The 25,831-nt window shown below is 51.6% G+C and overlaps 11 protein-coding genes across 11 annotated transcripts; 7 read left to right on the top strand and 4 right to left on the bottom strand.

Annotated features, from left to right (window-relative positions):
• Nucleotides 1–1,392: 1,392 nt before the first annotated feature.
• Nucleotides 1,393–2,123, top strand: BDR25DRAFT_297012 (glycoside hydrolase; the record flags this gene model as incomplete). Its single annotated transcript, XM_033688973.1, has 2 exons — nucleotides 1,393–1,637; nucleotides 1,709–2,123. The coding sequence occupies 2 exons, from the start codon at nucleotides 1,393–1,395 to the stop codon at nucleotides 2,121–2,123; spliced, it is 660 nt and encodes a 219-aa protein (XP_033541193.1).
• Nucleotides 2,124–3,200: 1,077 nt separating this feature from the next.
• BDR25DRAFT_361845 (uncharacterized protein) lies at nucleotides 3,201–3,922 on the bottom strand (the record flags this gene model as incomplete). Its single annotated transcript, XM_033696495.1, has 7 exons — nucleotides 3,201–3,270; nucleotides 3,338–3,363; nucleotides 3,394–3,427; nucleotides 3,470–3,529; nucleotides 3,559–3,643; nucleotides 3,687–3,784; nucleotides 3,843–3,922. 7 exons carry the CDS (start codon nucleotides 3,920–3,922, stop codon nucleotides 3,201–3,203), a joined length of 453 nt encoding a protein of 150 aa, XP_033541192.1.
• Nucleotides 3,870–5,816, top strand: BDR25DRAFT_272071 (mitochondrial carrier). Its single transcript, XM_033687291.1, has 2 exons — nucleotides 3,870–4,194; nucleotides 4,242–5,816. The coding sequence occupies exons 1-2, from the start codon at nucleotides 4,168–4,170 to the stop codon at nucleotides 5,589–5,591; spliced, it is 1,377 nt and encodes a 458-aa protein (XP_033541191.1). The 5' UTR covers nucleotides 3,870–4,167; the 3' UTR covers nucleotides 5,592–5,816.
• BDR25DRAFT_381466 (uncharacterized protein) lies at nucleotides 5,697–6,822 on the bottom strand (the record flags this gene model as incomplete). The annotated part of the gene is made up of 3 exons (XM_033697718.1): nucleotides 5,697–6,335; nucleotides 6,394–6,501; nucleotides 6,561–6,822. The coding sequence occupies 3 exons, from the start codon at nucleotides 6,820–6,822 to the stop codon at nucleotides 5,923–5,925; spliced, it is 783 nt and encodes a 260-aa protein (XP_033541190.1). The 3' UTR covers nucleotides 5,697–5,922.
• A 497-nt stretch (nucleotides 6,823–7,319) lies between these two features.
• On the bottom strand, nucleotides 7,320–7,787 carry BDR25DRAFT_319393 (uncharacterized protein; the record flags this gene model as incomplete). The annotated part of the gene is made up of 3 exons (XM_033691822.1): nucleotides 7,320–7,333; nucleotides 7,386–7,676; nucleotides 7,724–7,787. 3 exons carry the CDS (start codon nucleotides 7,785–7,787, stop codon nucleotides 7,320–7,322), a joined length of 369 nt encoding a protein of 122 aa, XP_033541189.1.
• Nucleotides 7,788–8,428: 641 nt separating this feature from the next.
• Nucleotides 8,429–9,791, top strand: BDR25DRAFT_346820 (uncharacterized protein; the record flags this gene model as incomplete). Its single annotated transcript, XM_033694190.1, has 4 exons — nucleotides 8,429–9,017; nucleotides 9,064–9,299; nucleotides 9,359–9,644; nucleotides 9,703–9,791. The coding sequence occupies 4 exons, from the start codon at nucleotides 8,429–8,431 to the stop codon at nucleotides 9,789–9,791; spliced, it is 1,200 nt and encodes a 399-aa protein (XP_033541188.1).
• Nucleotides 9,792–10,317: 526 nt separating this feature from the next.
• Nucleotides 10,318–11,713, top strand: BDR25DRAFT_346819 (uncharacterized protein; the record flags this gene model as incomplete). The annotated part of the gene is made up of 5 exons (XM_033694189.1): nucleotides 10,318–10,426; nucleotides 10,480–10,547; nucleotides 10,581–11,224; nucleotides 11,279–11,405; nucleotides 11,463–11,713. The coding sequence occupies 5 exons, from the start codon at nucleotides 10,318–10,320 to the stop codon at nucleotides 11,676–11,678; spliced, it is 1,164 nt and encodes a 387-aa protein (XP_033541187.1). The 3' UTR covers nucleotides 11,679–11,713.
• A 326-nt stretch (nucleotides 11,714–12,039) lies between these two features.
• BDR25DRAFT_272066 (putative O-methyltransferase) lies at nucleotides 12,040–13,528 on the top strand (the record flags this gene model as incomplete). Its single annotated transcript, XM_033687290.1, has 3 exons — nucleotides 12,040–12,273; nucleotides 12,407–13,257; nucleotides 13,320–13,528. 3 exons carry the CDS (start codon nucleotides 12,040–12,042, stop codon nucleotides 13,486–13,488), a joined length of 1,254 nt encoding a protein of 417 aa, XP_033541186.1. The 3' UTR covers nucleotides 13,489–13,528.
• Nucleotides 13,529–13,911: 383 nt separating this feature from the next.
• BDR25DRAFT_272062 (uncharacterized protein) lies at nucleotides 13,912–16,456 on the top strand. The gene is made up of 2 exons (XM_033687289.1): nucleotides 13,912–14,541; nucleotides 14,609–16,456. Exons 1-2 carry the CDS (start codon nucleotides 14,305–14,307, stop codon nucleotides 16,124–16,126), a joined length of 1,755 nt encoding a protein of 584 aa, XP_033541185.1. The 5' UTR covers nucleotides 13,912–14,304; the 3' UTR covers nucleotides 16,127–16,456.
• An 81-nt stretch (nucleotides 16,457–16,537) lies between these two features.
• Nucleotides 16,538–17,975, bottom strand: BDR25DRAFT_361837 (uncharacterized protein; the record flags this gene model as incomplete). Its single annotated transcript, XM_033696494.1, has 9 exons — nucleotides 16,538–16,761; nucleotides 16,803–16,881; nucleotides 16,926–17,058; nucleotides 17,126–17,217; nucleotides 17,253–17,287; nucleotides 17,322–17,548; nucleotides 17,589–17,766; nucleotides 17,814–17,935; nucleotides 17,965–17,975. 9 exons carry the CDS (start codon nucleotides 17,973–17,975, stop codon nucleotides 16,538–16,540), a joined length of 1,101 nt encoding a protein of 366 aa, XP_033541184.1.
• BDR25DRAFT_272060 (uncharacterized protein) lies at nucleotides 17,586–25,416 on the top strand. Its single transcript, XM_033687288.1, has 5 exons — nucleotides 17,586–18,188; nucleotides 18,271–18,441; nucleotides 18,509–18,603; nucleotides 18,658–23,519; nucleotides 23,578–25,416. Exons 1-5 carry the CDS (start codon nucleotides 17,991–17,993, stop codon nucleotides 25,110–25,112), a joined length of 6,861 nt encoding a protein of 2,286 aa, XP_033541183.1. The 5' UTR covers nucleotides 17,586–17,990; the 3' UTR covers nucleotides 25,113–25,416.
• The last annotated feature ends 415 nt before the right edge of the window (nucleotides 25,417–25,831 follow it).

Here is a 25,831-nt window from a genome sequence, read left to right as displayed (position 1 = left end):
GTCGACGCTTGGGTATAGTTGCAGATAGATGGAGCTTAGCCGAGTGTGGTTGAGATTTTGGAATGGTGCCTGGCATTGAAATAAAAGTTGAGGAAGGGCGGTATCGTGGACGTTCGACAATTACACCATCTGGTCGTTGGATGGCACGGTATAAAACTCGTTTCCTGGTCTTTGATTCAGTCTTAATGGTGATTGAGAGGGCGGTGGACTCGTCGATGAGGATGCTTGATTGCCGCGCAAGCTTCGTGGAAGGGTGGTTTTTTGGGGAACACATGGTAGCGAGCATGGAAAGGTTGGGCTGTAAAAATCGGGACAATTAAAGCTGCTTGACCCTGGTTGATAGGGACGATGGAGGGATGCGCGTATGATTTTGAGACTACGCTGAGATTACCATGAGGTGTTCTCACCTTTATACAAAATCCTCCTTCAACTTTTCAGCTATTTCCGACTCCAATGACACCAACTTCAAGACTCATCTCAATCTGTCGATATCTGCCTTGCGCGCCTCCTCCATCATGTAGGTCCAGAACTTCTCTCCATCTGCAGCGCACGCACATGCTCTCACCCACCTGACGGGCCTCCTATAGGGCTGAGGGCTTCGGTGAGCGGTGCAAAGATGGCTGCCTCTCGCGTGTGGGATGAGGATGGTAAGATATCGACATCATAACAGCCCCAGGAAATGTGTTCTAGACTTTTACATTGCATACTATAGCAAAGAAGTGTGCACAAGCCAAGTGGATGGTGATGTTGAAAGCTGGGTTTTGGAGCTGAGACGCACAGCCGCATGGCGCGCTAGCGCCACTGATGTCATATCTGGGGCGTTCGGGCATTTGGGACCCTGCTGTCGTTCAGGACGTTTTCGACATGACAGAGGCCGGTGTGCGGGATGCAAGGGTGACGTTCTGGCCATTTTGATGGAAGTGATAGGCGGTGAATTGTCTTCACCCACACGGGACCCCAATCGAAGTTCGAGAGTTCAGCACAGCAGTGCACGCAGCTGATGGGCGACCTTTTGACGCGAGAACGGCAGCCAGACGACCCCCGTCTAGTGGCGAGCACGGTTGCGAGCCTGCGAGAGTGCCGAAAGCGAAAACATAACTACGAGTCTTTATATCTACCGACAGCGAAATTGCCATCCGGTGTAGGCACGTATTCATTGGTTAGACCCGGTTCAAGGATTGCAAAACCCGTCTTGGTTGTAATAAAGGGTCGCTTAAAGTCAGTTTAGCCACTAAATGTATTCCAGCATGACCCTTTGTGGGGAGAGAGGCAACATCACATAGTAGTGGAGAAACTTCTCTGGCGTGTATATCCTTGCCCGGGAGAACGTTATAAACACCAGATGACTTCCTTCAAAAAGAAGAGTAAAGGTCACCGATCACATCTGTAACCATGGTTTCATTTACATTACTTGCCGCCATTTCTCTAATTCCAGGAGCATTCACTGCCCCAGGACAGCTTCTTCAACGCGCCAGTACTCCAAGCTCCGAAGTCCAGCAGGCAACCAACTACTGGCAGTTTTGGCAAGAAGGCGGGGGAAATATCAAATGTAATAACGGGGGTGGTGGCTCATATACCTGCACTTGGTCTGGTGGCGGCTTCGTGGCCGGAAAAGGATACCAGCCAGGAGGATCGAGGTAAGCGGTCAACTGGCCAAACTACCACTATGATTAAAGGGGTGCTGCTGTTAACATTTATTCAACAATAGGGCTGTCAAATACAGTGGCACGTACACTCCTAAGGGCCCCGGTTATCTCGCACTGTACGGCTGGACTAAGAACCCTTTAATCGAATACTACATTGTTGAATCCTACGACATTCTGGCTCCTGGAGAACCCTGGACTCGTAAAGGAAATTTTACTTTCGACGAGGGTACTTATGAGCTATACCAAAGCACTCGGAATAACAAGCCTTCTATTGTGGGAACAGCGACCTTTCAGCAGTACTGGTCCGTCCGTACTGAAAAGAGGGTCGGAGGAACAATCACCACTGGTAAGCATTTCGATGCTTGGGCTAAGGCTGGAATGAAACTGGGCAACCACGACTATATGATCATTGCAACGGAGGGGTTTGCCAACGGCACAAAAACTCCTAGTGGATCTTGCAGTATCACCGTCGAATAGAACGAAGAAGCTCGTCAGTTGTGCAGGCCGTAGGATGTTTTTATGGGGGCCAATTTTTAGTTGAGAGGAAGAGCCTGAACCGCTCACCATCCAAGGCACTATACATTGAATGAGTCCTGTTCTTTCTGAAGCTCCACTTTAAACCTATACAGTCTACGTTCTTTCGTTTGCACCATCGACGGAAACCTCTGGTTCAACATTTGTGCCCCCGGAGAACATGTCGCGAACGCTAAACTCAAAAGCGCCGAGTAGCCCGTTACCAGGCCTAGCTTTCTACGACTATACCTTCAATAACACTCTTTTGTACTTTGTGATGGGGTTCCTAACGCCTTCCGCTTTAATAGCAACAACCACATCTAAGACCGGACACTTCGACGTTTCCCCATACTGCCCTAACTCTGTAACATTTTCAGAAGTAGCCTAGTCTCCACCGGTAGGTTTCGGTATAGTGAATTTAAAACTTTGGTGTTCAGACCAGGTGAGATATGTGAAATTAATTTGTGGTACCACGCCTGGGGATGACTAGTATGATGAGGGCTCTCGATGCTGGAACCGGGCGAAACTAAGCTTCGCATTCACATCGGGAGAGTAAGAATTGGAGGTATCGAGGGGAATTAATTCTCCAACAATAACGTTAATTTTTAACGCAGAGGATCTACAAGAACCATTAATCGCAACGATTGGCAGGTGTGTAGTGTTTAAACCAGGTCCATTCGACACGAGCGTCCACTGCATTGCAGCCGCAAACTCTTGCTGGAAAGCATCGTGTTATCGCCATATCGTCGCTTTGTTGTTCACGAACTTCTCTCCGTTCTGTCTGATGATACTATTAGCAGCATCGCCATATTGTAAGTCTCCGCCGAGGGGATTGGACGTATATTGACCGCCCAACCGCCTCCAATCAGGATGTCCCGAGTCTCCGAGGCCATTCGGGATATTGTATAGCAGCATATGGGTATCCCTTTCCATAATGTGCTTGACGTCAGGATACAATTTTTTTTATTTCTTTAAACACTTTACCTAAGCCTAGGAATCTGTTAGAGCCTCTACTAGTTTCTTTTATCCTAGTGATCCAATCTATATGTTCACTGTAAGCCAGTCCTGCGAGATAGTGTGCATGTCACCTCCCATGTAAATATTTAAAGTACTGATTCCAGTCCAATCCGAGTCAGAATATTGATTGAAGCCATGTCTTGAAACTATAAAGCGCGTACCTAGGAAGTTTCGCTAGATTCATATCCTAGCGTCGTCTTGGTCAGAGACTGAATACGCTCGGAGAGGCACGCAAAGAACGAGAGGATTGACTTTAGCGAAATTAGGAGCGTAAAATTGCTCATTTTGTTTACAAGGAGGCACCCATAAAGACGCCAGGAGTGACCAATTTGCTATAGCGGCTGTATTTATGACTTCGTCATGTCGGTACATATGTCTTCACCGGAGAAGCACGACGCCTTGTTCAGGTCGTCGGATATCGTTGATAAATGCTACTCCGTGCTTGCGGTAGTTGGTTCCTGTTACTGCTCGTGGGGGATACATGCATGGTAAAAAAACAGGAATATCAACCACCCAAGTAGTGCCTATTGTTGCTGAATTGAGTTCGCGAAGCGGAAGATGCCCGATTATTGGAGAGGCTAACCGAGGTAGGCTTAGTCTGGGCTTGGCTCAGCGTCTCACGTGCTGCTACTCCTACTCGCGTAAGTATTGAACGCTGGATGTTACATCCTCCAGAAAACTCTCAGCGTCTTAAGCTTGGCCAGACTGGTATCACCTGCTTCTTCAAGAACCAATAGCATCGACATATCTGTCTGAAATACGGTATGCTCTGTTCGACTAATGTGCAGACTTCTTCACAAGCCAGAATCTGGGGTGCATGCCGAAGCTCCTCATGACGTCGGTGAACGGTGACGGAGCGGATCCGTTTAGCGGCCCACAACACTATAATGACACCGCCAGCCCCGCACATTTGCTTCATAACAATTGCCACGGCTCCCCTTTTTCGCTGGCAAGGTAGCGCTTGTTCTGTCGTATTCAGTCCGCCCTAAACATGACTTACGTTTATATTTCACAGCTAGTAAGCCAATCTATTCTGCATTGGTGGATGTACTAAGTAAAGCCCAGGACGCCTTCACCCTCTATCACATCTCCCAGGAGGACTCTTCTCCGCGTCGAGAAACGGTCGGCCCCGCTCTTCCAGCACTCGGCCATGCCACGTCTGGTGCAGCCGGCACCGCCATCTCAAAACTCCTCCTCTACCCTCTTGACCTCGTCCTTACTCGGCTCCAAGTCCAGAAGCAGTTCCAAACCGACAACAAGGATGCAGACTACAAAGGCATCTGGGATGCAGTGGAGAAGATATACAACAATGAAGGCATACGGGCATTCTACAGCGGAGTGCTGCCAGAAACCTTGAAAGGAGTGGCCGATAGCTTCCTCTTCTTCCTCGCATACACGTATTTAAGGCAGAAGAGGCTCAATGTGCGTGGAAGCCCGCGCAATCTTGGAGCGCTGGATGAGATTGGGGTCGGAGTTCTGGCGGGCGCCTTTTCCAAACTCTGGACAACGCCAATTCAGAACATCGTCACGCGAAAGCAGACTGCCGCCATGGTCGCTGCACGGGAACCGACATCTTCTGTAACCCCACGCCTTAGTATGAAAGATATTGCACGGCAGATCCGGCACGAGAAAGGAACCCAAGGATTTTGGTCCGGCTACTCGGCCAGCTTGGTCCTAACCCTCAATCCATCCATCACCTTTCTTCTTCACAAGATGCTGCTGCGACTGCTCGTTCCAAGATATAGGCGGGCCGACCCCGGAGCTCGGATGACGTTCCTTCTAGCAGCTATTAGTAAAGTTTTGGCCTCGACAGTCACGTACCCCTTCTCTTTAGCTAAAACGAGAGCACAAGTCTCCTACCAGAAGCCATCCCAGCCCACCAGGCCAATTCCAGAGACAGAGAAACGAAGAGATCTCCTGGATGCAGCTGCTATTCGAACAAGGCAGCGAACCGTCTTTGGCACCATCATCCGAATTGCAAAAACGGAGGGTTTATGGGCGTTGTACCAAGGTCTCGGTGCCGAAATGCTGAAAGGCTTCTTCTCGCATGGCATCACTATGCTGATGAAAGATCAGATTCATACTGTAATCATCAACTTGTATTATCTTATTCTAAAGTCAATGAAGAAATACCCCAGCCCAGGTGAGCTTGCGGAAATGGCTTCGGAACAGGTCAGGAAGACATACGAACATGGGAAAGAACAAGCGGGCGAGATGTATACGAGAGGCGTAGAGACAACTGAGGATGCTTCTGAGAAGGTACAAGATACGTTTACAAACGGAAGGCGACAGGCTGAAGGTCTGCTAGAGAGGGGGAGAAGTACAGCAGATAACGCCACGAAACAAGTTCAAGACATGCTCGTTAATCCTGGTGTCAAAGACATTGAGGACGGGGATCAAGGCAGCGGAGATTGATCCCCTGAAGTCTGGGACGAGGGCTCAAAGTTGGCTGTGGAAGCTTGTACGAGTACCATGCTAGTTATTTTACCTACTTGTCGAGGTTTGGATCAATTTGGGGAGGCAAGCCTAGAATATGAGTGAGTCGGCTAATTTGAGTCAATGGTGGGGTTCTAAGCTGATTAAAATCACCCTATCTCATGTATCTACTAGTTTCATGCACGAGATATGTGCCCAGGTATGTATAGCTATTCGGTGGGCGTTCTTAGCGACGTTGCACCTCGCTGTCTCGCCACTGCTCACCTTCTGTGCCTCCCATCCCTTTCTTTCTCACCCTCTCTCCCTCCTCTCAATGTATGTCATCCGCCCCGCCAATCCAAACCCGATCGTTTGCCCTTTTCTCCTCAAGGTACTCGTATATCTCGCTATAGTCCCTACAGACATGTTTCGCGTCCCAGCCATCACTCCCCGGAAACCCTTCTGGAAAGGTCGTCTGCGCCCCTTCCAGGGCGACATCACCACAGCACATGATGCTAAGCCGGAGGTATTCGAAGCAGTGTTGCAGGTGGAAGGTCATCTCTGTAGGCACGGCATGCGGGTTTCCCGAAGTAATGGCCGAGTATACCTCAAGGATGTTATACAGGCAATGCAACTGGTGTGGCATCGACGTCGTGAAGACTGTCATGTTGGCAAAGTCGTGAAGAGGCGTTGGCAGATTTTTGAACCTAGACGGCTCGTTGACTCGAACATATCCAAGACCTCCTTTGAGATGTGAGTGGAAGACTTCGAACAATGGGACATACGAGCAAAGGGCACGTACTTGGGACGATACTGAGCCACTTATCGCGGACACTCTTGTCCCAGAACGACGACGTATTTTGCGGCACAAAACTCAAGTCCGGCTCGAAGGACACAATCTTTTGCGAAACTAATCTATGTCAGTGGTGCTACCGTATCTATATCCATCTCAAGCAGCCATTTACTCACATTTCGGGGCAAAGCCGGTCACATCTCCAGTGGTGTCAAGTCTTGGGCTCGGATTTCGCATTCGTGGTTCAACCAAAAGGAAAATTATGACAAGCAAAAGCGACGAGTCTACAATCCACCAGTTTGCTCTTACTTTCCCCCAGCAGCTCCGTCTCAAGAACTGCCGTTGTCGGTTGGCTTGTTTGCTTCCAATCAACGCTTCCTCGTCGTCAGCTTCGTGGTCTTCTGAAGTACGATCTTGGTAAATCAATTTTGGAGCCATATTATGATCCCCTGCGTAGATTTTGTGGCTTCCGGGCTTAACAATGGAGTGGAGAATCAACTTTGATTCGGAATTCCCACAGGGACCCACCTGTCCGAACTATATCCACAGAGAACAAGATCACGTGCCGAAGGATCCGTTTATCGCTCTCCGATCCTTTAGATATCGTAACCCTGTTTATTAGCACATGTCTCACTCCGCAGATAATATCCATTATCTATGAGATTTGGGATCGGCCTTAACATGATACACTCAATATTCACAAAAGTCCATTCTGTGGGTAGCAACGACATGAGCTCTGAGTCGTTATTATTCACTGGCGAGTACGATGATTGCAACTTTCTAGACTACGAAGCTTAAATATCTGAAGGTGGTGGAGGGTGCCAGGACAACACCCGTATTTCAACCCATTCAATCCGTTTAACCCTTCAGGATATCAATACTCTCGCTTTCAATCATTTCCGTTCACGTCAAATTAGAGCGAATAATCCTTGCCTCTAGTCCTTGTAGCCTGTCACCTATTGTCAACATCTCACAATTGTTACCCTAGATCCCTTGCTTACCGATACGTGGAGCGAGGAGGTCCACGCCCTCATTCGATTCAACTTGGGTGGGGTTGTCGGCGAGCAGGTTGTAGGCTGCCTTGTCGCGCTTGTACCCAATACGCGGGGCAAGAAGATCCACCCCTTCATTGGACTCGACTTGGGTGGGGTTGTCGGCGAGCAGGTTGTAGGCTGCCTTGTCGCGTTTGTACCCAATACGTGGAGCAAGCAGGTCAACACCCTCTTGAGACTCAACCTGGGTTGGGTTGTCGGCCAACAGGTTGTAAGCAACCTTGTCACGGCTTTCTAAATCTATCGTCAATAAGAGTGTACCGCCGAATTAACAAGACCTAGCTCACCTATGACAGGAGCAGCGGCTGCAAGCCCGGCTACCGCGATGGCGAAGGCAGTAGTGAACCTCATGTTGACGTTGCTCACACAATGGCCAAGATATATTGTAAAAGAGCTTAGGGCTTTAAACTTCAGCACGGCGCAGAACGGCACTGAGTGTAGTGGTTCACTGTGGAAGGGCAGACCAAGGCCCTGTATATACCTCAAGTTAGAAGCCCTCCACCCGTACTGTCACCACCCTCTAAATTCATGTTGTCATCGGCTGCCCTCGTCTATCTACTTCTTACGCTAGCCATGGATTCAGATTACTTGCTCATGTGTCTTATCTCGCGGTGGGGTCTTTTCTGAAAGCCAGGATGCTCATCCCGCTTCTTTCGACGGCGTGAAGGCATTGGTGAGCCAGACGTTCGAGTTGGACTAGAATCGAGGAACTCATTCCTTCCCGGAAGCTATTGAGGCTATTTAGCATGCAGAGTCACTACCTTCGAACCAACCATTCTCCCATATCAACTGGATCCAACATGCGTCCGCGTGTTTCATCCTTCAACGAACTAGTTGGTGAAGCGGAGAAACAACATGGAGCAGAGCCCAATCATGACTGAAGGTATCTCATGCACATAGATTGCATACTCTCTCAACTCTCAGACAAGGAAACTATCAGCTTATAGGGCCACGAGCTATAGGATCCGTCGAACAGCGTTACATTGTGATCAATGGAACGTTCATGCATACGTACATGCACCTCTTTGGAAGAGGGCGATATATGTATCGAGCCCAAGCATGGGCCTAGCGGATCTGCATCTAGCCCAAGACTGTCACTTGCTTGTCTGGGGTATCAACGGAGGGGTATCCCATTCCCCGAGTGCTCTTCTCGCTTCCTCGTGGTCTTCCATCCATCCCTTCACATTTCATCGTTTTTCTACCGCGTTATTTTATATCTTCCCTCCAACACCGAACTCCTCGCCACCGCAATTCCTCATCAAGAACTACGCAGTACAGAACCTGTGGACGAAATGTTTGGTATCAAGTTTAGCTCAAGCAAATTTCCCTACGTGGGGCGAGAAAAAACGGTGTACGCCGCTCTTCGAGGTGGATCCATCTCACCAGCGGAGACCGAGAAAGATTTTGACGAGACAACGTTTATCCGACATAGCTCCAAGGGATCACGAACACTTTTCAGCTATGTTATCATCGGATTGCTCCTCACCACCAACATTTGCACGATTGCTAGCCTTTTTGCTACTAAGTATCTTACCAAACAACTTGATGCGGTGGAGCCAGAGTATACCCCAAAATCAGCTGGTAAATTTCCATCAATCTCTGTGCCATGTCTGCTAATCTGTCACAGCCCGCGTTCAATCACTTCCAACCACATGGTCCCGTTTGAATTGGTGGACTGAATACTCCGACAGGAACTTTACTGAGACTGACAAACTTTGGGACGACATCAATCCTGCCCATGGATTCATTGCCATGGATCGAAAGTGGGCCAAAGACCAACACTGGCCGGATAGCATGCATTTGCCGAGCGATGATAGCAAAAATGTCTACCTTCTCGAGGCATATCATCTCCTTCACTGCGTAGTAAGCTATATACCTGATGCCATCTTTTGCTGAATTAAGCTAATATTTTATTTCAAAAGACTATTATAAGAAAAACCTTCTGGGAAGCAATTCATCACAAGGAGCAGTACACCTTCAAGCCGCCGCACGCTGGTCATTGCATAGATATGATGCGCCAGTACGTGATATGCAAAGCGGATAATACCCCACTTTATCTTTTTGGCGACGACACGGCTGGAGATGAGCAGTATCGCAAGTGCAATAGCTGGGATGCGCTGCGAGATTTTGCAACGGACAATTCGGCATGTTATAGAGATACGCCTCCAGATGTGGACCCTACCAAGTTCGCACTTGGTGCTCACTTTGGTAAGATACCACATGTTGCCAATCTTCTTCTTAAACCTAGATATTAATTATCTTGCAGGTTATTGCGATGGTGGGTATGATGGGGTTAAGGAGGGCGAGAGAAGAGGTCCATGGAAGCATGGCGTTGTCTTCGATGGCCCGGAATAGAGCCCAAGTGTCTAGTCTAATCCTTTTATGGATAGGATTGTACCATGGCATATTATTGATTGATTGTTCAAGCGACACTCCCACTTACCAAAATTAAGCCCAAATTCGAGAATGCTGCAGAAACAGGAGGCCTGATATAGAATGGTACCAATAATCCAACTGTCTGATGTGAACAGCAAATACCTCATTGGTAAACACTTGCAGGACCTGGTCTGCGGTCGAAAGAAGCATGAACGAGCCCGCGTATCTCTCAAGCGGATAAAGCATAATCTTTGCTTTCGTAAGCCTCTCCCGCCGCCTAGCTTCCTTTGGTGCAATTTGGCCTATCGCGTCTTCCTGCACCTGCACGAAGGTGCCGTGCTGAATGCAGGCGGAATGTGCCGTCATCGCACGCTTGAGCGATTTACCAATGCGAACTTCCAACTGGACCATTCACGATCATCGTTGTTAGAATTATATTAAACGGAGAGGCCGATCCTTCAAAGGATTCCTATTCCCCACAACTACACCTTGACACTCTCTGAGGATGGAAAACAACCGATGGCCTTATCTGAAAGGATGTGCATCTCGCAAAGACATCTTCCCTCTCAACGTCCGCAAGGTGTCAGACATCAATATAGAAACCCTGGAAGAGAGTGAGCAACACGTTCGGAAGGAATCAAAAGGTTACGTTGCACTGCATCTCTAGGACAACGGGAAAACTCAGCATTGAGGCAGGGATCAGAGCCCCGCCATTTCTCTTCTCAAGACCTACATGTGAGAGAGGGGCTTGTAACGCTGCGTCGCTAGCTAGGTCCATTGAGAAACGAGGAAGCGGGCACTTCAGGAGGCGGAACGGCAGCTGGGGTGACGGAGGCAGTCACCAACGCCCCTCACTCCCCCATTCTAGAGTCTTCAACTACAAACAAAGGGACACTCGAACACATACAATTCTTTCTTGCAATGTCTTACAGTGAAGAGAAAGACGTCCCTGAAAACAGCCCACGGCGGTCTTCTTCCTCACAAGACCTTGAACACTGTCCCTTGACCGGTGAAGATGGCCTCTATCACGTCAAGGAACGACGGAGATGGCGCATCCGATGGCCGTCCAACGACAGTTCGTTATGGAAGATTTACTCTCTTTTCATGACAGCCATTACCTTGGCCATGGTTGTCACCGCCATCCACAACAGCATACGACCAATATGTACAGCTACAGAGAAGCCCGCTCAATCTTCACACACTACCGACCCTCTTGAGAGCTACCCCCTCCCAGCCGATACTTGGAAGAAAGAAAATCTGGTTGAAACCAGATTCTACCGAGATCTGCGGTACATGACTCTAGACCATGATTCGGATTATCTTTGGCAGGAACACCTCTTCATGGCTTCTGGTAACATCAGACTACCTCCGCCTGACGGAAAAGGGAATGCGTCGCTAAAAGGGATTGCAATGTAAGCTCTACTCGTCTTAGAAGTAGTTTGTAACGATCACTGAGGCTCCCCTAGGTTCCATCAAATGCACTGCTTAGCCAAGATGCGAATGACCCTCCAACTAGCACGCGAAGGAGTTGATATCGGCGTCGATTGGAGGGACGATGCGCATTGGCCGCATTGCTTTGACTATCTGCGCGAGGTACTTTCTCACTTCATGCGAAGCTGTTCTATTGTTGCTAATCTAAGACCTCTACAGTCCATATTGTGCTATGCGGACCCAACTCTGGAAAGCGTATCACTTCAGCCTGGGCCGGTAGACGATGGTACCTTTGTGAAGGTCATTGATGGTGGAGCGGAGATGAGGTACTGCCGGGATTCGAGACCATTGTACGAACTTGAGAGACAGTATGGACCAAATTCGAAATATGGGTTTGAGGCTGCAGAGGAGTTCCAGATTGCTCCTGGGAAATGATGAGGGCTGAAAGGCGAGGACCTGGAAATAGTTTGATGCCTGGAAATCCGTGCGATACAATTTTGGAGATTTCAATTCTTCGTACTCTTCCTCTTACTTTTTCGTAAACACGATGAATGGAATGAGTCTGGGGCTCCCAAATAATACCAGACTATTGCAAGAGCGTGAAAGCGTAGCTTATCCCAAGAACGGCAAATCATCCAACCCCCCGCTAGGGAGAATAGCAGAAGTGTTCCGCAGCCGATAGAGTGCTGGGGTGCGCTGACTAGAGATACTTTAGGTGCTGGCCCGGCCAGTCCTGCATTATGACCCACTCTAACGTTCCTCTTCCATAAGCCCATGAACACGGGCAACCTCCAACATGCCAAACTCGCGCATCGTACAACTGGCACAAATGATTGCAACTCGAACTTCGGTCCTAGATGAGCACATCCAGAACAATAATCTTTCACAGCCCGCTTTCGAACCAGGTAGTCCAACCGAGCCCATCCAGCAGACTACGCCTGAAATCGAGAAGGCCAGGACGGATGTAATAGAAGCGGCCATTGAACTTCGTCAGCTTCTTGAAGGGCCAGTGAGGCTACTTCTTCCAGAGGTGAGGAAATGTCGCAACTTTACCAATACTCTCACATGTCGCGGCCAGCACTATTCTCTAGAGTCAACACCCAGAAATTCTCATATGTTCCCGACAGTCTCTTCTCCCGCAATGTCGAGCTGATGGGCAACAGTCAAACTTCTCCCCACTCGCAGCCATATACAATTTTAAAGTAGCTTCTTTCGTGCCACTGGGCTGCAGCATCTCCTTCGTCGAGCTCGCTGATAAATGCGGGCTTTCCGAGCATGATTTAGGACGCATCATTCGCTATGTTGCCGCTCATCATCGGGTGTTCTGTGAGCCTGAAAAGGGATACGTGGCGCATACCGCTGCCTCGAAGCTGCTGTCTGAGAATAAAATGATTGAGCATCTAATGGGCCTGACATTTGCTGAATGTTGGCCTGCTCACTCAAGGGTCATAGATGCAATTGCCAGGAAAAGCGAAGAGCCGAACATATCAGGCTATGCATTCGCCAACGGGACGAGTTTGAATACATTCGACTTCCTCTCTCACCATCCAGAGCGAGCTCACCGCTTCGCCGGCGCAATGTCTTCTACGTCCCAGGCTAGCCTTGATGCGTTGAGCAACTACTTTGGTTGGGCCGGACTAGAGGCTGGCACTACCGTTGTTGATCTTGGAGGGGGGCAAGGACACGTGAGCGTTCATCTTGCACGAACATTTACTCACCTTCACTTCGTTGTACAGGACATGGCGGCTGTAGTCGATGGCATGGGTGAAAAGATTCCAGAGGATGTCCAAGATCGAGTGAAAATTACAGCCCACGACATGTTCACCAAGCAGCCTATCAAAGGAGCGGGTGTCTACCTGCTGCGATATATTTTGCATGACTGGCCAGATAAATATTGCGTAGAAGTGCTGCGCCACCTGACTGCGGCTATGAAGAAAGGAGCAAAGGTCGTCGTGCAGGATCATTTGCTGCCCGAGCCTGGAACGCTGCCTTTGCTTCAGGAAATGCAGATACGGTATGATATCAATGATGATTACCTGTTTTATTGGGTGTTCAGGGCGCTGACGACTTTGGAAGGTCTATGGATGCCATCATGCTCTCGCTGTTTAATTCTAGGGAGCGCGAGGTAGACGACTGGCAGAACCTGTTCAATCAGGCTGATGGCAGGTTTGGAGGTTTCAGAGCGACGCGTGTCAAGGAGAATCCATCCACGGGGATAATTGTCGCAGAATGGACGGGGGAATGAAGCCATGAGAATGAAGCACGCGACAGTCGAGATGGATATCAACAGGAAAAACATGGGGGGAAATAAACAGAGCTTTAGAGTGTGGCGCGAACGTGGCGGGTACTTGGGGCGACCTTAACGGGGAAAGCCTTTCTTTGGGCGTTTCATGTGGCTTTAGCCCTGCAGGCGAGCTCAGAAACTGGAATTAGAGCAACGACTCGGGGTTCATAGGAGAAGACTTTGCAATGAAGCTGGGACAAGAGAGAGCATATTTCACCTCTTATTGGTGTTCGCGGCATTGGAGTGAAGGCGCGTGAACTGTAGGAGGTTGGAGGCTGCAGGCGTCACATGTTGAGCCTAGTGCACGTCCCCGAAACCGGGCCAACCAGGCTAGTAACCCCCCAAAAGAAGCGGAAGGCTGGTATCAATAACAGCGAACACCACGGCCGGTCACCACCACGACGCCCGCCACGACTACTAACAAGGACAGGAGCAGGAACCGTACCATCGCCGCGATAGAGGGCGACCTGGAGCCCGCCGGCGGAACAAGAGAAGGAACAATCCAGGCGCGTCTCCCGTCAACACGCCGCATGCACCGAACTGAAACAGGAACATTATTCTGGACGCAAACGAAGGAACCACCACCACGACACGGCGCCGCGCACCAATACATCGCGCTGCACCCCGCACCCCACTAACTAGGTATATTCACGACTTGAAGCCGGCCATATTATTCCTACAGCGCTCTCTCAGGCCGCCCCGCCCGCCACCTGCCGCCCCGGCGACTTCTCCTGAATCACGCTTGCAAGTGCCTCTCACACTCACAGCCTGGTGCACATGGCAGTGGATAATATCCCCTCGTCGCCTCCGAGCGGCGGCTGGAACAGCATGGAGGAAGAGCTGGCCTACTACAAGGCCCAGTACGAGACGCTCGAGGTCGAGCTGCAGGAATTCCAGGCCTCCAGCAAGGAGCTCGAGGCGGAGCTAGAGAAAGACGTCGAGGAAAGTGAGAAGCGAGAACGCAGGCTCAAAGAGAAGGTCGAAGGGCTGGGATACGAAGTGGACGAGTGGAAGGTGAGTGCTCCCTGTTGCTGTCCGTGGATGGCATTTTCGTGGCTGGTTACTAACTCCCGAGCCATAGACGAAATACAAGCAAAGCAAAATTGAAGCCAACAATGCACAAAACACACTGCAGAAGGAAATCACTGCCCTTCGCGACTCACAGCGCACCATCCAGCTGAAACTACGAGACATCGAAGTCCAGAACGACGACTTTGAGCGGCAGACACGCAATCAGACGTCGTCCCTCGAAGACCTCGAGTCCAAGTACAACGTGGCCATCGAGCGGACGGTGATGCTGGACGAAGAGATTAAGATCGGCGAGCAGGAGCGCGAAGGGCTTAGGATCGAGAACCAAAGGCTGCGCGATGACCTCTCTGACCTGAGGATCGAAGCAGAAATAGTGCAGGAGAAGCTGAGAATCGCAGAGCACGCTATTGAGGCACACCATCAACGCAAGACCTCGCAGCTCCTCTCTGCTGATTCTTTGCGTCCTCGCTCACCTCTCTCAGAGACATCTACCTCGGCAACAACCCTCTCCTCTCCCACGGCATCCACCCCACCACGATCCAAGGCAGACACAGTGCGCACAGATGCTACACCGCCCTCTCCCCCGCTGTCCGAGACTTCAATAAACACAAAGGCAGTCCCGTCCACGCCCATGCCGACGCGGAAAGGCTCGATCTTTGCCCTCGACTCTGCCACCACGCCAAGACCTGGCTTCTATTCTTCACGTCCGCCACGACACTCTCGAGGACCAAGCATCCCAGTATCGGCGAAGTCTGGTACGACTGGCCGCACAACTCCTTCTATCCGGACTACAGCACCGCCACAGAAGGGATCCAGGCCGAGCGTGGGAGGTAACAATGGAGGCAGTCTACCAAGGTCTGGCTCCTTGTACCAGATTCGAGGACTGATTGGCAAAATGCAGAAGCTCGAGGAGCGTGTTTACTCGGCGAGGTCGAAGCTCCCAGCACCGACGAACACTCCACCCCGGGCGAGTCCAAGAAACGGAAGCGCGCTAGGTCACTACATACCGAGCACCGTGACCGTGAGAAGCACCAGAAAACGAGTGTCGGGGGCATCGACGGCCTCGTCCATCAATTGCGTAGGCGATTCTGGTGTCAGCCGGCTCTCATTCGGTATACCAACTGGCTCGCGGGAGCCGAGCAGCAGCCGACCAAGCAGCCGTGCGTCAGTAGCGTCCCAGTCAGGGATTCAGAGACCTGGCAGCAGGAGCAGCGTCCGCACACCGTTGGGGCACTACTCGACAGCTTCCATCAGCGGCGCGGAAGGGCGGATCCCACGCCCACGGAGCTCCTTAAGCGGAGCCTCCGGCGGACACAATCACTCCCGGTCAGTGTCGATCTCCAATTCTCTGCGGGATGCCGAAGGCGACAACCACAGTGACGGGAGCAATGCTTCCACGCCACTGGCCCGGCGTCTGACGCTGGACAAATCCGGGATCCCTATCCCAAGCGGGCTGCCAAGGCGACAGAGCGCGGGGCGGAGGACGAGCTCTGGCTTGGAAGGTGACATGGGGCCTCCGGAGCGACCTGCACGGTCGCGCAAGATGAGCGAGATTGGGGAAACTTACTAAGGAATGCGGCGGTGATATTCAGTAGATGTGGAGAGAAACAGGGGACCGGTCCCTGCATGTCGATACGCGTCAGTTCCTTTTTCCTCGGTATATATGATTCGATGAGCAATATACCTTACGGTTTTGGCATGGGATTGGAGTTGGGGCCTGCAGTGACGGAACGATTTCTCCTGTCTAGTTGATGCAGGAGCTGACTTTTGCTGTTCATGATGGAAGGTTGCTCATGCCAATGTCTTTCTTTGTACGGCTAGGAGATTACAGCTCTGGGGTATGCTTTGCACCTGGCTGGTAGAGCCAAGGTGGGGGTAATCATGATAACGCGAGCATTATGAGAGAAGGATGGTCTGGAGTAGACAATTATTATCTAGCTACATATTTAACCTTCAGGCATGATACTATTCTACTTGAGATTCACACTGAATTGTTTGAGTGAAACGAGGATTTAGCTTGATGCCTCGGTAGGAGGCGATGCAGAATCGAGTTGAGGTTCAGGAGGCTAGCTATTTTGGGAGCTGAACAGAGGTCGGAAGCATGAGGCTTTGGTGTTGCACATGAAACATGGTACGATTCTTTCATCATTTCGCACGTCAAGCACATCGGCGGTAGGCTCGGACCGCGACCCTGGAAATCGGAATCTACGGCCATGGCAGATCACAATCACGATTGACAGATGCACCATGTATGTTGGTACCTGGGTAGACGGAAGGTGTGCGGGTAGCGACGAAGCACATCTTGTCCAATAGACTCGATTGACTCTGCATCAGGGGGCTTGAGCATGTCTAATTTTACTAGGCGGGACGGGAGGCTCGAGGCTGGGCAGGAAAGGGAGTTGGGGGGGCGGGGGGAGGAGTGCGGACGGACTCCGAAGCTTGCGAGCGGAGACCCGATGTTCAACTTGGGCATGAAATAATAAGCTTATGTGGATGGTTTGGCTGATCGCAGAGCGAGAGTGTCATAGTGTGCTCGGGGCCGGTGGATGGGGAGGCCGCCGGGGGGGACGAGCGGAACGTGTCTGTTGAGCAAGAAGATATCTCTTGTCCGCTAGCAGGATTGCAGCGTTGAATTGACAGCGTCATTGGGTTGGCGAGATGCTGGGGACATCAGTGGCGCGCGAGGGCTCAGCAACCCAAGCGACTCTGCTTTTGGCCTCGCAAGCGGCGACTAATGCGGAAGGGCCTCAACAAATGCTTTGCACGTTGCACCCCAGGCCTGCGGGCGCAGGAAGGGTGTGAGGTTGGATAGTGTTGATGGAAGTCGCGCTGGACGGTTCCTATCACAGCCGCAAGCTCCATTCGGGTTCCGATGGGAGCGTTCCTGGTGTGGTTAGGCGCATGGAAGTGTTCGGTGTGACGCAGGCCCTTGCCTGGTTCGGCACCGTTGGCGACGATCAAGCCCGGCCTCAGCTCAACAGCTCGGGATGAGCTTGGGGTTGCCGTGCCCTGCGTACAAATTTAATACTGACGGTGCCCGCAGCGAGCTGCCTTCTGCTCTTGTGAAATACTTCATATACCCGCTGTACCTTGTTCTCTGGCCGCCGTGCATCCATACCCCGTTCCTTCCTCCTCCCTCTTTCTCTCCTTCTCTCTTTAGAAGCCTTTCTGCAAGCACTTTTGGATGCTCAGAGTCCACAGCTTTGCCCGCTGATCGCGACTGCACAGCCCTATAGAAGACTTGCTACTATTGATACCTGCCATCCGCCACCTTCCACCTGCCGCATCTGGACCATTTCGCGGTGTTTCGCGGTACAATTGCTCGTCATCGCCAGTCTGGCGTCGTGAAGCAATAAGCCCCGAGCTCGTCCTCCCTTGGCTCAGAGCTCACCGCTTTCCCCGACACACTCTCTCCCCATCACACAACTCCCTGTATGGGGCTCTCCACAGACAGAATGGCCGGACTCGAGAATAAAGGCGTCAATGGTACGGCCAACGGCACTCCGAGCTCTGCTGCTGCCAAATACAATCTCCCCTCACATTTCATCGGTGGCACTCATCTCGCCGCCGCCGCCCCAGGCCAGGTGAAAGATTTCGTGGCCGCCCATGGGGGCCACACCGTCATCACAAATGTGAGCATCCCCGCCTTCACCTATATTTGGTGCTTTCGGCAGGCTGCGAGGGTTATGTGCTAACTAGCGGTGCTCTCTGCAGGTCCTCATCGCAAACAACGGCATTGCAGCGGTCAAGGAGATCCGATCGGTGCGGAAATGGGCATACGAGACGTTTGGCGACGAGCGGGCGATCCAATTCACCGTTATGGCAACGCCTGAGGATCTCCGGGCCAATGCCGAGTACATTCGCATGGCGGATCAGTATGTTGAGGTGGGTAGACCTTTGCCCCAGAGCGCCTTAGCCGTGGTCGTCGAGCGGGCTAGCTAACCGTCACTAGGTCCCGGGGGGCACTAATAACAACAACTACGCGAACGTCGAGCTCATTGTCGATGTTGCGGAGCGCATGAACGTTCACGCCGTGTGGGCAGGATGGTGAGTGCAGCCCATCGAACTCGTGGCTGACTTTTCGCTGACGAAGCTGCTCAGGGGCCACGCATCAGAAAACCCAAAACTCCCCGAATCCCTCGCTGCATCGCCAAAGAAGATCGTCTTCATCGGCCCTCCGGGCTCTGCTATGCGCTCGCTGGGCGACAAGATTTCGTCCACAATCGTCGCACAACATGCACAGGTGCCATGCATTCCATGGTCGGGCACCGGCGTGGATGCGGTCAAGGTCGACAAGCACGGAATCGTCACTGTCGAGGATGACGTCTACGAGAAGGGCTGCACAAAGTCTCCTGAAGAGGGGCTGGTGGTGGCCAAGAAGATCGGCTTCCCCGTCATGGTGAAGGCCTCGGAAGGCGGCGGCGGAAAGGGTATCCGAAAGGTCGAGCGAGAGGAGGACTTTGAGCAGCTGTACCGTGCGGCTGCGTCGGAAATCCCTGGCTCGCCCATCTTCATCATGAAGCTCGCTGGAAGCGCTCGTCATTTGGAAGTGCAGCTCCTCGCCGACCAGTATGGAAACAACATCTCGCTCTTTGGCCGCGACTGTTCCGTTCAGCGGCGGCACCAGAAGATTATCGAAGAGGCGCCCGTAACGGTCGCGAGTCCGAAGACCTTCCACGAGATGGAGAAGGCTGCCGTGTCGCTCGGAAAGCTCGTCGGTTATGTTTCAGCCGGAACCGTCGAATATCTCTACTCGCACGCTGATGACAAGTTTTACTTTCTCGAGCTGAACCCCCGTCTTCAGGTCGAGCACCCTACCACCGAGATGGTTACTGGTGTGAACTTGCCTGCCGCCCAGCTCCAGATTGCCATGGGCCTCCCCCTGCACCGAATCCGGGATATCCGGCTCCTCTATGGTGCCGATCCGCACACCAGTACATCCATCGATTTCGACTTCTCCAAAGAGGGGAGCGCGCAGAATCAGCGACGGCCTACGCCCAAGGGCCACACGACTGCCTGCCGTATCACCTCTGAGGACCCAGACGAGGGTTTCAAACCTTCTGGTGGTACCATGCACGATCTTAACTTCAGGAGTAGCTCCAATGTCTGGGGTTACTTCTCCGTCGGAACTGCAGGTGGTATTCACAGCTTCTCTGACTCGCAGTTCGGTCACATTTTCGCTTATGGCGAGAACAGGCAGGCATCGCGGAAACACATGGTTGTTGCGCTGAAGGAACTGAGCATTCGTGGAGACTTCCGGACCACTGTTGAGTACCTCATCAAGCTGCTTGAGACCCCAGCTTTCGAGGACAACACCATCACCACGGGTTGGCTGGACGAGCTCATCTCCAAGAAACTGACCGCTGAGCGACCTGACCCCATGATTGCCGTCATCTGCGGTGCTGTCACTAAGGCCCACATTGCCAGCGATGCGTGTATGAACGAGTACAGGATCAGCTTGGAGAAGGGTCAGGTTCCCTCCAAGGATGTGCTCAAGACCGTCTTCCCCATCGACTTCATCTACGAGGAGTACAGATACAAGTTCACTGCAACTAGGTCGAGCATCGACAGCTTCACCCTTTTCATCAACGGTTCAAAGTGTTCTATTGGAGTGAGGGCTCTTGCAGATGGCGGCCTCTTAGTCCTCCTTAATGGCAAGTCTCACAACGTCTACTGGAAGGAAGAGGTTGGCGCTACTCGTCTCTCTGTAGATGGCAAAACCTGCCTTCTCGAGCAGGAGAATGACCCCACTCAACTCAGAACCCCATCGCCTGGTAAGCTTGTCAAATTCACGGTAGAGAACGGCGAGCACATCAAGAAAGGCCAGGCATTCGCCGAAGTTGAGGTCATGAAAATGTATATGCCCTTGATTGCCCAGGAAGACGGCGTTGTCAACCTTATCAAGCAGCCTGGGGCAACCCTTGAGGCTGGCGACATCCTCGGTATACTCGCTTTAGATGATCCAACCAAGGTGAAGTCAGCCCAGCCATTCTTAGGTCTCCTCCCTGACCTCGGTCCACCACAAGTCATGGGCAGTAAACCTCCGCAAAGATTCGCGTACCTCTCCGGTGTTCTCGAGAACATCCTCCAGGGCTTCGACAACCAGGTCATCATGCAGAGCACCCTCAGGGAACTGGTTGAAGTTCTCCGCGATTCGGAACTTCCATATGGTGAATGGAACGCCCAAGCATCTGCCCTCCATGCCCGCATGCCCCAGAAGCTTGATGCCACTCTCGGCCAAATCGTCGACCGTGCACACAGCCGAAACCTGGAATTCCCAGCCAAGCAGCTCAACAAGGCATTCCAGCGATTCCTTGATGAGAATGTTGCGAAGGGCGATGCCGAACTTTTGAAGGCTTCCTTGGCTCCTCTCACTGATGTCATCACCCGCTACACTGAGGGCCTCAAAGCGCACGAGTACACTGTCATGATCAAGTTCCTGGAGATGTACTGGGCCGTCGAGTCTCTCTTCTCATCCCGAACTTCCCGAGACGAGGAAGTGGTTCTCAAGCTTCGTGACGAAAACCGCGACAACATCTCCAGCGTTGTCCACACCGTTCTCTCCCACACCAGGGTGAGCGCGAAGAACAACCTGGTGATTGCGATTCTTGACTTATATCGGCCAAACAAGCCTGGTGCAGGCAACGTTGCCAGGTATTTCAAGGGTGCTCTCAAGAAGTTGACCGACTTGGAGTCTAGGTCGACTGCCAAGGTCTCTCTCAAAGCCCGCGAGGTTCTCATCCAGTGCGCTATGCCCTCTCTTGAGGAGCGAACATCCCAGATGGAGCACATTCTCCGTTCTTCGGTGCTTGAATCTCGATATGGCGAGAGCGGGTGGGACCACCGTGAACCTAATTTTGAAGTGATCAAGGAGGTCGTTGACTCCCGTTACACCGTCTTCGACGTTTTGCCTCAGTTCTTCGCCCATCAGGACCCCTGGGTCGCTCTTGCTGCCTTGGAGGTATACACTCGTCGGGCGTACCGTGCTTACCAGCTCAAGGAGCTCCACTACCATACCGACTCAGAGCAGCCCTATATTCTCTCCTGGGACTTTGCCCTCCGTAAGGTCGGCGAGTCTGAGTTTGGCCTCCCGGTTGAGTCCTCCCAACCTTCAACCCCTGGCACTCCCGGATTCGAACGTCCCCCTCGCATTCACTCCATTAGCGACATGACTTACTTGAACGCTCGCATGGAGGGGGAGCCTACACGCAAGGGTGTCGTCGTGCCTGTCGAGTACCTCGATGATGCTGAAGAGTATCTCTCCAAGGCCCTCGAGCTCTTCCCTTCTATCGGCGGCAAGAAGAAGGGTGGCGTAAGCTTAAAGGATGGGTTGACTATGAAGCGCAACCCTACAGCTAGTGGACCCAAAATCGAAAGCGAGGACGAACTGACAGGTGTCTGTAATGTCGCCGTCCGTGATGCCGAGAGCTTTGATGACAAAGAGATCCTCGAACGCATCGTTTCTATTGTCAAGGAGTACAAGGATGAGTTATATGCCCATCGTGTCCGCCGCCTCACTTTCATCTGCGGACACAAGGATGGCACTTACCCTGGTTACTATACTTTCCGTGGTCCCAGCTATGTCGAGGATGAAAGCATTCGTCATGTTGAGCCCGCCCTTGCTTTCCAACTTGAACTTGGGCGTTTGTCCAAGTTCAACATCAAGCCCGTCTTTACTGAAAATCGTAATATCCACATTTACGAGGCCATTGGTAAGGGCGCTGAGAGCGACAAGCGCTACTTCATGAGGGCCGTCGTTAGGTCTGGACGTCTGAGGGAGGAGATTCCTACTACCGAGTACATGATTTCTGAGGCTGACAGGCTGATGACTGACATCTTGGATGCCATGGAGATTGTGGGTCACAATCAGGCCGACATGAATCACATCTTCATTAACTTCTCTCACGTCTTCCCTCTTGCGCCACAAGAGATTGAGGAGGCTATCGGTGGCTTTTTGGATCGATTCGGCCGAAGGCTTTGGCGTCTCCGCGTCACTGGCGCTGAAATCCGTATTATTGTCACTGATCCTGCGACTGGAATGCCATATCCTCTCCGCGTCATCATTACCAACACCTCTGGATATGTTATCAACGTCGAGATGTACGCTGAGCGCAAATCTGAGAAAGCGGGCAAGTGGCTCTTCCACAGTATTGGCGGAACCACGAAGATTGGCTCTCTTCACCTTCAGCCAGTCAATACTCCTTACCCAACTAAAGGTGCTCTCCAGCCAAAGAGATACAAGGCTCACCTCATGGGTACGCAATATGTCTATGACTTCCCCGAGCTCTTCCGACAGGCTATCGAAAACAGCTGGAACATTGCTGTTGCTAAGCATCCATACCTTCGGGAGAAGCAGCCACAAAAGGGCGAATGCATCGAAGCGTATGAGCTGGTCATTGACGACACGGACAATCTGGCCGAGGTCAATCGTGATCCTGGATTCAACACCATTGGTATGGTTGGTTGGATTGTTACTGCTAAAACACCTGAGTATCCTCGCGGCCGTCGCTTTATCATTATCGCCAATGACATTACTTTTAAGATCGGTTCTTTTGGTCCTCAGGAAGACAAATTCTTCCACAAATGCTCTGAGCTTTCTCGCAAGCTAGGCATTCCCCGAATCTATCTTTCAGCCAACTCTGGTGCTCGTATTGGTCTTGCCGAAGAGCTAATTCCTCACTTCTCGGTCGCTTGGAAGGATCCCACAAAGCCTGAGTCTGGTTTCGACTACCTTTACCTGACTCCTGAGAAATACAAGCACTTCGTTGACGGCAAACGCCAGGACGTTATCGCCGAAAAGGTCAACGCCGACGGTGAGGAGCGCTATAAGATCACTACCATTATCGGTGCTGAGGATGGCCTTGGTGTCGAGTCTCTTCGTGGCTCTGGTTTGATCGCTGGTGAGACGTCAAGGGCCTATGAGGATGTGTTCACCATCACGCTGGTCACTTGCCGTTCAGTCGGTACGTATTCCTTGTCTCTTTTATTTTATTTTTTTGCTCATTTGCTGACCATTGTTAGGCATTGGCGCTTACCTTGTCCGTCTTGGCCAGCGTGCCATCCAAATTGAGGGTCAGCCGATTATTCTCACTGGGGCTCAAGCACTCAATAAGCTGCTTGGCCGAGAAGTCTACACCTCCAATTTGCAGCTTGGTGGCACCCAGATCATGTACAGGAACGGCGTTTCTCACATGACTGCGGATGATGACTTTGAGGGTGTTTCTAAGATCGTTAAGTGGATGTCATATGTGCCTGACAAGAAGGGCAACCCAGTCCCTATCTCCCCAACGGCTGATGAGTGGGATCGCGATGTCACCTTCTATCCTCCTTCCAAATCTGGCTACGATGTGAGGCATCTGATTGCTGGTAAGGAGGATGAGGATGGCTTCCTGTCTGGTTTATTCGACCGAGGCTCCTTCGAGGAGGCCCTCGGTGGCTGGGCTAAGACTGTTGTCATCGGTCGGGCCCGCCTCGGAGGTATTCCAGTTGGTGTCATTGGCGTTGAGACTCGATCAGTCGAGAACGTCACACCAGCAGACCCTGCCAACCCCGATTCCATCGAGCAAGTTACATCAGAGGCCGGTGGAGTCTGGTACCCCAACTCTGCCTTCAAGACCGCCCAAGCTATCAAGGACTTCAACAATGGCGAGCAATTACCATTGATGATCCTCGCCAACTGGCGTGGTTTCTCTGGTGGCCAGCGTGACATGTACAACGAAGTTCTCAAGTATGGCTCTTACATCGTCGACGCCCTCGTCAAGTATGAGCAGCCCATCTTCGTCTACATTCCTCCGCTCGGGGAGCTTCGTGGTGGATCTTGGGTCGTAGTTGACCCAACCATCAACGCGCAATTCATGGAAATGTACGCCGATGAAGACTCTCGTGGTGGTGTTCTCGAGCCTGAAGGTATCGTGGGCATCAAATACCGCCGAGACCGCCAACTCGAGAGTATGGCCCGCCTTGACCAAACTTATGGCGACTTGAGGCGCAGATTAAACGATCCATCCACACCGCAAGACGAGCTCAAGGGCATCAAGGTCAAGATGAATGAGCGTGAACAAAGACTTCTCCCCATCTACGGCCAGATCTCTCTACAATTCGCTGACCTTCACGACCGCTCCGGACGCATGCAAGCCAAGGGTGTCATCCGTCAATCCCTCCGCTGGCAGAACGCCCGCCGCTTCTTCTACTGGCGTCTACGCCGTAGACTCAACGAAGAGTACATTCTTAAGAAGATGGCGGCTGCGGCTGCACCTGCGGCTGACGTAGCCAAGGCCGATCCTATTACCCGCACGCGAGGCTTAGAGATGCTCAAGGCATGGTCAAACATTCCCAAGTTTGAGCAGGACGACATGAGCGTTGCGGTTTGGTATGAAGAGAATAGAAAGGGTGTGCATGATAAGGTGGAACAATTGAAGAGAGAGGGAATTGCAATGGAGGTCGCTCAGTTGATCAGGAAGGATAGGGAAGGTGGTCTAAAGGGTGTGGTGCAGATGTTGGCTACATTGCCAACGAGCGAGAAGGAAGAAGTACTAAGGATGTTGAGCACGGCGTAAGGAAAGCCCCACTCTCTCACTGAGACTGTATTATTGGAATCTCTCATATCCTCGGTTCGTTTTATTTCAACTTTCATTGAAAGCATTCTGAGGGTGTTTGAGGCTTCTTTTCCAGGGGGTTTTGGGAGGGTTGCGGCTGGTCCTATTGCAGCGTTTTCGACGATTGTATTGTTTTAATGGCCTTTGACGCTCCTGTCCAAATTTCAAAAGGTGGGTCAGGTTGGGCAAGCCTGGACTCGCATTGGTTTGTATACTAGCGGGAACTCCTAGAATTCATGCATAACATAAGTCTTTGCAACTAGAAATTGTTCCTTGCCTCTGTGCACTCCAAATGCTCTCCATCCAAGCATCGCCTGCGAAAGGTGTATAGCTACCCTCAAGATCTCTCGTCGCGATGTCAGCGCTAAACAAACTCTTCGCAGCAGAATGTAATCCTGGGCTATACAAACATTTAAGTGGATCGTGTCTTAGACATTGTATGAAATGGCTGCCCAAATGGCTGCCCAGCCTCTTCCTCGTGTTGTCCACGAGTCTCTTTCAGTAGGATGTCGATTGCGATGAGGTTCCTTCATGTAACAGAGCCAATGAGGGAGAGTGGAACTAGGATTCTGCGAAAAGAACCAATATTTTGGCCTGGAGTCTGATAATCAACCAATGGCTTGCCTAGGTATAGTTACATTAGTTTCCGATGTATATTATCCGAGGGTCGAACAGCGAGG

This window comes from Lindgomyces ingoldianus (assembly GCF_010093535.1).
Source record: "Lindgomyces ingoldianus strain ATCC 200398 unplaced genomic scaffold BDR25scaffold_47, whole genome shotgun sequence".
NCBI classification, from domain to species: Eukaryota; Fungi; Ascomycota; class Dothideomycetes; order Pleosporales; family Lindgomycetaceae; genus Lindgomyces; species Lindgomyces ingoldianus.
Note: the sequence above shows the minus strand (reverse complement) of the source record. Positions and strands in the feature narration are given on the sequence as shown.